We start from the raw sequence: 9693 nt of genomic DNA, 5'->3' as shown, positions 1-9693 counted from the left end.
TGAAGTGTAGCATTCATTCATTGCCTACAGAAGTAACTTCAAGGATCCGCCGAGGGCCACAACGTGTTCTTCACCCACGTCATATTCAAAGGGCTGTATGATGACGTTGGAATATAAATATTACACAGGTATAAATGAGCTTCACAACTTTACAATGGCTCAGGTGGCGGCGTTCCCGGGGAGTTCGGCGCGCTCGAAACGTCCCTACCAAGATGGCGGCAAGCCGGACGTTCTGCCGCGCTGCCACAACCAAGAAGGCGCATTGCACAGGACGTTTTACGCGTAAAGTCCCATCATGCATAGCTGCCAGAGCCACGTCTTGTTTAAGAAGAGGGACCAGGAGGTCGAGTGGGCGAGTTTAATGCGCCCTCCCGTGCGATGAGCAGCCGCCAGACAGCGACGGGACCCAAACTAGTACGTTACAATAAGTAAGAAGCGTATCACTCCGCCTGCTGCGCAAACTTTAATAAAAAGAAGTAGTAGGAACTGGACTGAAGAGCTAGCAATCTGAGCAGAAAAGTGCTCTGTTGTGTCACAAAGCATTCATAGTGCGGAATCACGGGTGCAGTGTGGCCATACTATGTGTGGCAAATAAACTTCCCACATCATACATTCATAAAATCGAATTAAGTCAACATTCCGTTCCAGCCCAGTGAGCTGATTGGATAATACAGAAAGATTAATGAGTGCCCGCTGTTATGTATCATTTTATTATGTATGTACATAAATGATGTCATTACACAGCGAATGATGACATGATGAATGATACAGCCCAGTTAGGTTAGTTGTGTAAGTCATAGCGTGGCATGGCTCTGTTAGATCAGTCACGGCTGTCTCGTTATGTTTTTATTGATACAGTAGCCGCATGGGATTCCTGCCGAGCCTCCCGCCAGCTGTCAGATCTGGAACGCCGTAGGAGGTTGGCGTGATTTGGTGATGGGGTTCCACTACTGTGCCGTCTTATGGAAGATTCTTCTCACCGTGGGACTGGTCGCCTTCTACTACAGCTTCTCTATCGGGATCACTTTCTACAACAAATGGCTTCTCAAGGTGTGAGCAGCGGCTGGAATTGTAACGTTTTGATGTTTGGATAATATAATGTTTCACTAGACAAACACCTTGACAACTTATCAAACTGTTTGTCAGAATCTAAAGAATGTCTCCATCTTAACCAGCCTGCCAGGTACCTTGGCTAATGATATCTGTAGAGGAAGGGACTTCATTAGCATTGCCATAAAGCATCAGCTCGGTGTGGTAATTGAGCCAGGACAGACAAAAATGGCACCTTCCAGGTCTGCAGATAAAGGAAGTTTATTGGGACAAAATAAGATTGTCAGCACCAACCTACATTACTACATACAGTGCTGTACTTTATGTTGAAGGACACCTTTTTTTTTTTAATGGCAGACTTCATGGATTTGGTGTAAGTCTGATAAATGTAAAAAAATAGCATATGGATTTTAACCTGACACATAGGAAAAACGTATGCTGCAGTGCTGCAACTTAAGCCTAGGGAGCGGCCCATTACAATAATGGCCCACCTTGGACTGTATAGAAAGCCCGTTCAAAATGCGCAGTCCAGCCAATAACCCGCTTTCGGTGTAAATATTGTCTTTTATCTCTAGATAAAAACTATTCTTTGGCTCGTTGTCTTTAAACCAGAGTAGGCCAAGGGAAGTCCCCTTTCCTCTCACCAATCCAGTGCTAACCAATGTCAGCAGGTTCCCTCCTGCTCTGGGTCTTGTGAGAAGATGTGCAGGGCCACCATTGCGATAGGCCAGGTACTGGTACCAGGCGCGGCCTACCTGTTCTCTAACCAGAGATAAGAGGGAGCCCCCTTGGCTGCCAGGAAGCACCCAGCGGTGTCACATGACGTGCATTACTTGACCCCGCAGTAGTAGTAGATACACTGGTGCTTCTTCAGGCCCAACATGCTGAGTCTGAGCGCCAGGATATGGCGTCATTTCCTGAGACGTAGTGCGTGAGGACCTTGAGGGAGCTGCCTGCCCCCTCCTGAGCTGACAAATGTAGGTGTGTGTGAGCATACTTACACTAACATGCACACACAGTAAAATACATACAAACTAACATATGTAACTACACACAGATACATTAACATATTTTCACACACATGCATACTAGCATACACTACAGTAACATACTTACACAAATACAGTAACATACTGTGATCCTGCACCCACACAGGGTACCAAACAGCACGGTCCTCTAGGGTATTAAAGCCACATCTCAGTTAGGTAATCAACCACCATTTATTTGTAGTCCACGTATGCAGATATATACAGAATTTCATAGTACACAAATTCCCTACAAACAAAAGCCTAGCTCGTCTGAGCGCATACTAACATATAACTCCCTCACTACTCAGGGTCTAAAACTAAACAAAACGTAATCCCACCAACCTTTTTGATGGTCTTTTTTGTGCATAGCAAGCCCTGCTGCATCCAAACAAACTCTCTCTCCTCTCTCTCTGTCCAACAGGTCAGGTTATCTTGCAGTCAGTGCAGCTAATTACTTGCAGCTGACCAGTGCATTGGAGTCAGCTTAAACTCCTGGCCTGGATCCTGTGTCACTCCAGGTGCATGTAAACTGCGGGGTGGAGCACCAGCCTGCCCTATATGTCATACAAAACCCTGCCAAATCGAGGAGGAATGTATACCCCTTCCACAACAACACCCCGCACCTTGTTACAATACTTACATACATACAGTAACATACTTACCCACACACAGTAACATACTTACCCACACACAGTAACATACTTACATACATACAGTAACATACATACATACATACAGTAACATACTTACCCACACACAGATTAACATACAAACATACAGTAACATACTTGCACACATATAGTAACATACTTATACACACTTTTGCCTGTAACTCTGATCGTTGTTTCCCGTTTAGAGATTCCATCTCCCTCTGTTCATGACTCTCGTCCATCTCCTGATGATCTTCCTGTTGTCGGCCCTCAGCAGGGAACTGATGGCGTGTTACAGCGGCCGCGCAAGGGTCACCCTGACATGGTCCGACTACCTCAAAAAAGTGGCCCCCACAGGTATTTCGTCTCCATGCCATTTCTGTTGGGTTACTGTTTTGGATAAATGTGTTAACAGCGAACTTAATTGAGAAAAGCTTTAGGAGAACAATACCCTATTTGATTACCCGAATCCCTTTGTTTACATGTCATGTGCCAATATACATATTGGTAACCCTGGAGAATAGCATTAGAGGAAGGGCCATATAACATATATATCTAAAAAACTCTCATACCCAGTGTACATCAGTATAATCAACATGCTAGAAAATGAAACATGCCACCAGCCACGTGGAATTAGATGCCAGCCTTCTTCAGATTAGAGAGTCTTCCGGTCTGAAACATCTCTGCAGGGCTCTAAACTCTTGTCCCCTTTATTTTGATGGCACCTTAGCCTGTCTTGGCAATGCATGGCAGGAATGGACCAGGAGTACAAATCGGTCACTTTTAGTGGCCACGCGCTACGGTCTTCCATTGCCTGGCTAGGTTCTTGCAGCTCGTGTCCAGCAGATGACCGCACAGACGGATTTAAGAATGTAGGGTAACCAAAGGCACAGAGGACACCAGACCCGATACATTGGGGATTCTGGTTCCAGCCAATAAGGGAGAATGTGTTCAGAGCCATTGAATTCAAGTTCTGCGTCCTGGTGGACCCCACATAGCCAGCTGGCAGAAATCTGGAATAAGCTGCCAGGGAAATCAGTGTTTGGTTTAAAGAAGTACTGCTTTCCTAGAAAGATAAATTGGACGTGACTGTCCCTGTTTGACCCGTCATGGTTTTGAACTATAATTTCTAGAGTGAATTTCACATAACTTCACAAAATTACAGGTTCCGGCATCATTATTTTTAAGTGTTGCAAATGATCGACTTGGTGGCCGTCAGACATGCATAGCGGTTCTTATAATATGCTGTGAGGACAACAAGCCAATGCCGACCTTTAGGAGGACCAAGCTGGCGTTTATAATGACTATAACTCTGCTTTTTGAGATTTCATTCCTTAAAGAAACCTTTTTTGTATGGTTTACATAAAAGTTCTACATTTCAGAGGCCCTCAATACGTCTTGTTCCAAAATGAGCTTAGGTTGCTTTCCAAAAGTAGACATTGACAAGGTAGAGGCATAGAATTAATTCCCATGGAAGCCATTGTATTCTATGAGTTATCTAGAGACGTTCTTGTTTTCAACATGTATAACAGTTGAAGTATTGCTTTGTCGATGTATTGCTTGATGACTCCCAGGCAAGGTTATTAATAAGAGATTAATAAATGCTGGGATGGAGTAAGATTGTTTGGGGGTTATGGGGTAAAATGATAGCCCCATGGCATCCGCTTATCTTGTGTGTTTTTCAGCTTTGGCCACAGCCCTGGACATTGGACTTTCCAACTGGAGCTTCTTGTACATCACTGTGTCTCTGTGAGTAGAGCGAGAGGGCAACTGGGGCTAGTAGGCTTACTTCTGAGTTCTTTTGCTGGAACTTTATCATGGACAGCGTCTGACCAATACCAAAATGCATCTTCGCGTCTTTTGTTCCAGGTACACCATGACAAAGTCTTCAGCTGTCCTCTTCATCCTGTTCTTCTCCCTGTTGTTTAAGCTGGAGGAACCGGTGAGTTGTAAGAGCAAGAAAGGTAGTATAGTAAGTTTAAACCACATGCGAGGCGAGATGTGGCTTTAAATCATATGAAAAGTTAATGGGGGATTCATCAACTACGATTTATTCGCTTCTTTCTACTTTGTGACCTAGAATCTGTGCCTCTAGGCAACACAACTGCACTTTTTAATCAAGTTCTAATGTATTCGCTGTATTCAGCGCGCCTGGATTTCATGAAATATTCATTGCGGATTAATGAGTTTATATAGTTATGAGCTTTAATTAAGATAAACATACATAAGATGTCACTTACCGTGGACGTGATGGCTGGACATAGGCCCAGTGTGACCGTCCCTTTAAATATAAGCTATTCCTAATGCAGAATTGCACAAATGATTTGAGTACAGTGTTGTACGCAATCATTGCCATCGTGTTCAGTCTCTGCTTTAGCATAAGGGCTGCTGTAGGTTGTGGCGCAAGATATATCCGCCTTTCCAGTAAATGTTTCTAATTTTTCCCCGCAGATACATTCTACTTCCTTGTTTACCGCTGTCCTGAAATGTACTTACTCTGATTAAAAGTCTATTATCCACCCCTAATGCAAATAGCACACGTTTCTCCTCATTCAAGGATTAATGAATATATTTGCTGACCCCCGCATAAATTGGGGCTTTATGTGAAAAAGTTTAATGATTTGTACATAAACAATAGACTTTAATTAGGTAGTAGAATAATATTGTCTAATTTTACTTAAATGTACACAAATATACCCCTAATGCTATTACATTATGGGTTGCTTTGCCAATGCTTCCTTGTTCCATATACAGAGGAGGTAAGGGGGATCTCATATTGTCGGTGACAGACCTGGATGTATTCTGGGAGCCAGGTAGCCATTGCGTCTATAATTTTAGAGCCAGCTCATAATGTTTCTTCCTCTTTCATATCAGTAGAATAGGAATCTATACCTTGGCTCTTATTTTGGCTTCCTGAAATAGATTATGGCCACCTGACCATGCGTGGTTCTTTTGTGTTGCATGACCTGTTCCTGCCACCGATCCACTGCCTCCTGCCGTCAGTCGTACTGGGATTGCATTCTGGGGCATTAGGAAAATTCTGGTTGAGCTCCCCCCTAACATTTGCCAAGCTCTTTGACCCAGGAGTATTTTAGTTTTAAATGCTGTCCTCCACCCCAGGGAATCAGAGAATTACTTGGAATTATTTCAAAACCAATGACGCCTAAACGTGTAGGTTTGATGACTTTGAGTTTCCTTCATGCTAGGCTGATATGGCGATCTCGTATCAATCTAATAGACCCAAACAAGTTCACAGTTTTTATATTCTTATAAAGAATATCTATTGGTGTCTAATAATTACAACTGTTCATACTAGTGTGACATTTTTTGCAGGCACTTGATATATCAACATACCAGACAATACCCAACAACAATAAGGCTCCTATTTACATTGTTGCTAGTATGATTTCTACATTTCCTCAAACTAGCCGAGGCTTTTTTCCACTATTTTAGGACTATGTTCATACCTTCTGCTAAGATGATACAGTTTGTAAACTTCCCTTAGTATGTATCGCATTTGTTTGTGGTATAGAGATGTTTTTTTATGTATTAATTAGCTGTAAACGTTGTACTTATTTGAAGATGACACGGCTGAGTTCCTCATGTTGCTTGGTCTTCCACAGAGACCCGGACTAATCCTAGTGGTCCTGCTGATATCAGGAGGACTCTTCATGTTCACGTTCAAGTCAACGCAGTTTGACACCAGGGGTTTCTTACTAGTTCTAGCTGCTTCTTGCCTTGGTGGTGTCAGGTGGACCCTCACCCAGATCATCATGCAGAAGGCAGAGCTTGGTGAGTATGCCAAAGAATACTTCTTACGATAGAAGATATGAAGCTTTTCAGCAGACACAGGGTGACAAAGCTGGGAGAGATGATGTTTGTAGAAATATGCTCAGCTACGTCCACACCAACCAGCCTTTTTTTTGATCCATCGTCTAGGTTTGCAGAACCCAATAGATACGATGTACCACTTGCAGCCGGTCATGTTCCTCAGCCTTTTCCCTCTATTCGTTGGCATTGAAGGTAAAAACCCTAATAAGTTGTTTTGTTGGGAGTTATTTCAAATGTGTCCTTGGTTTGGTTGTAGTTGCGGCTGAGCTGTTTTATGGATCAATAATCAAGTCATGGTAGGTGGTGATAGTTGAATAAGAGGCCAGTAATGGATCTTCTTGTCAACTAAGCTATAATCAGATGTAGCCACTGTTCAACATATCAACAGCTCAGTTGTAATTGATCACAAACATTAGAAACGTCTGAGATGTGATTGGCTTTTATACATCCGCTGTCCCACCAGGTCTTCATGTGTCGACATCAGAGCAGCTGTTTCGTTACCACGATGTTAATCGACTGCTGGTTCTTCTGAGTGCTCTCTGTGCCGGGGGATTGCTTGCATTTGGACTGGGATACTCAGAGTTCCTCTTAGTGTCCAGGACATCAAGTCTTACCCTTTCCATCGCGGGCATATTTAAGGTAATATATTCAACTACCGACTTCCCAGAAGGTACTTTTACGTGGAAATATATATTCTGCCGGAATTCCTTGTTGAAAGTGAATTTAATAAAGTAAAATTTTTATTAGTAAACTCTGCTGGGATCCTGTGATCCTACCACCTGTTTATAAAGTTAAGTAAATATCAGGTGTACATCTCTCCCAGGCGATGGGGCGGAATTGTCTTATTCATTAAGCACGTATACAAACAATGAAAAAATCTTCACTTTTCTATATGTACAGGAGCTCTGTATTTTGCTGTTGGCGACACAGTTACTGGGCGATGAGATGAGTCTTCTGAATTGGTTGGGCTTTGCAGTCTGCGTTTTGGGTATTGGTCTTCATATTGCTCTAAAGACAAGTCATGCCAGAGGTAATATATATCTATATAAATATATACCAAGCATTTTAGCAAGTGTGCGCATATGGGCAGGGGCTCAAACACATAACACAGTGATGGTGGTTGAAAATACCGATCAATTTCTTTTGCATTCCTCATTCATGCAAAATAAGGCAAAACAAAAAAAGAAGTGGAAATTCGTATTGTTGCAGTACTGGACAGCTCATGTAGGACCAACAGCGCATGTTGGTATGCTTTTTATACCCAGCGTATGTAGCATTTACCAAGAGGTCTTTTGTTCTCTTTTTGTTGCTTTATATTTGGAGGTAAACTTTATGTGCTTTATACATAATAGAAAACAAAATATAAATAAATAAATAATAGAAAAGTTCTTTCCAGCTTTTTTTCAAAGAAAGAAAAAAAATATTATTCCAGGATGCAAATGGAATCTTCCCCTAATGTTCATTTTAAGATAAATCAGATAATTCATTTGTGGTAAGGGTATTCCATGATGTTTGTTCCTTACTGTAAATGTAAAGTTTTTCAAACCATCAGTCCTTGCAGTAACATAGAATACCTTCCACCTAAAGAAAGATTATTTTATATATAATATATATATTAATATAATATATTAATATATATACCACATTTGCTCTATTCTAAGACAAGGTTTTTTCAGAGCAAACGCTCTGAAAAATAACCATCGTCTTATAATCAGACCTCACATAGAGGTCTGACTACAAGACTAAGTAAGATCCAGTTCCTCCGCAGTGCTGCAGGGGACCTGGATCCTTCTCTCTGGCAACTGGTGGAGATCTTTGCGATGCGAGACAACCTCCCCTGCTCCCGGAGCTTCTGTGACGGAGCGCTGGCATCACATGATCTTCCAGTGCTCATTCATAGAAGCATCGCACAGACCTCCACTGGCTGCCCCCACTACACACCAAGGAACCTGAAGCACGGGGGACAGGTCTAGGGAAGCATCGGTAAGTCGGGGGAGGGTAAGAGTGGCATATGGAGTGGCATATAGAGGTGTATAAGGCATATCTGGGGGCAGATGTCTGTAACAGGTTGGCAAAGGAAATAAAAACAAAAAAATGAATTTTTCTCAATCATACTTTTTATTACATATGAATTAATAATTACTGGTAAAAATGTTTCCTATACATATCCTTAACATATATATATAGAAACTATAGAACATGATAAAGTTTCTGACTTCTTGCCATGAGTTGGTATTTTTCAGCCTATTTATTTTGTTCCTTGGCTTCCTCCAGCAGTAGACAACCACAAGCCACATCGAGTTGGGCTAAGCACAGATACGGAGCTGCTGTTGATGGGACGTGATGATGAAGAAGAGGAAGAGACATGACTGTTGTAGTAGAAAGTAAAAGAATGGTGTGGGATTCAGGCATGGACCTCACTTTGAGGAAGAATCTCTGACATCCTGAGAGGGTAAAATACGAGCAACTTACAGAGCGTGAGACCTCTCTCTCCACCATTAAACGGGAGGATTAAAGAGAAGGTACAGGTCTCCCCTTAAGGAAAATCTGCCTCCTTGAACCTGCTAAGTTTCGCACAGCACCAAACATCTGCTGCTCTGTATCATGGACACTCGCCCACTCGGTTCTAGAGCTAGAAGACAGATATTGCCTTGTCCCTGATTAAAGGTATAGACTTACATCCCCTTTAACCTTGTTGGCCAGGGGTCCAATAATGAATGCTATATTTCCCAGAGGAAGAGTCTGGTCCCTACTGTGAATGTCGACACTGAACTTGTGAGAGGTTTACAAATTTTGTCAGAGCCAGATAGCTGGAAGCACTAAATAAAAAATGTATTTTTGATAGGGTTTCACAGCAGACATGCAGGAACCAGGAAAGTATGATTTACAGATTATGAAAATTATAACCTTGTAAGATGCCCAGAAAGCACTCATGGCAAACATTGGCAATAAAAAGGAAAACATGAAATGTTACTCTGTGTATTTACTCAGAGGCACAAGCACCTCAAGAACAAAGCTGCTTGGATTGTCTGTCGATTTAATTTTAAGTTCCCTTCTGAAGTTCAAATAATTACATCTCTCATCAGACATCCAACTATAAGGGCATCAACCGGCTTGATCAGTGAAAAGGCTCG

At 42.2% G+C, this 9693-nt stretch overlaps 1 protein-coding gene across 4 annotated transcripts; it reads left to right on the top strand.

Moving 5' to 3' along the window:
- Positions 1-305: 305 nt before the first annotated feature.
- On the top strand, positions 306-8952 carry SLC35C2 (solute carrier family 35 member C2). Of its 4 annotated transcripts, none has more exons than XM_053453393.1 (10): positions 306-414; positions 859-1050; positions 2935-3085; positions 4414-4477; positions 4598-4670; positions 6352-6520; positions 6668-6751; positions 7023-7198; positions 7460-7589; positions 8834-8952. In XM_053453393.1, exons 2-10 carry the CDS (start codon positions 937-939, stop codon positions 8926-8928), a joined length of 1056 nt encoding a protein of 351 aa, XP_053309368.1. In that variant the 5' UTR covers positions 306-414; positions 859-936; the 3' UTR covers positions 8929-8952. The 4 variants fall into 4 exon arrangements, with proteins under 4 accessions (XP_053309368.1, XP_053309369.1, XP_053309370.1 ...); XM_053453394.1 differs by having other exon boundaries at positions 322-428; XM_053453395.1 differs by lacking the exon at positions 306-414 and adding an exon at positions 507-715 and having other exon boundaries at positions 8837-8952.
- The last annotated feature ends 741 nt before the right edge of the window (positions 8953-9693 follow it).

Source organism: Spea bombifrons, chromosome 13, assembly GCF_027358695.1.
Source record: "Spea bombifrons isolate aSpeBom1 chromosome 13, aSpeBom1.2.pri, whole genome shotgun sequence".
Taxonomy (NCBI): domain Eukaryota; kingdom Metazoa; phylum Chordata; class Amphibia; order Anura; family Pelobatidae; genus Spea; species Spea bombifrons.
The sequence above is the reverse complement of the archived record's forward strand: the minus strand, read 5'-3'. Positions and strand labels throughout refer to the sequence as shown.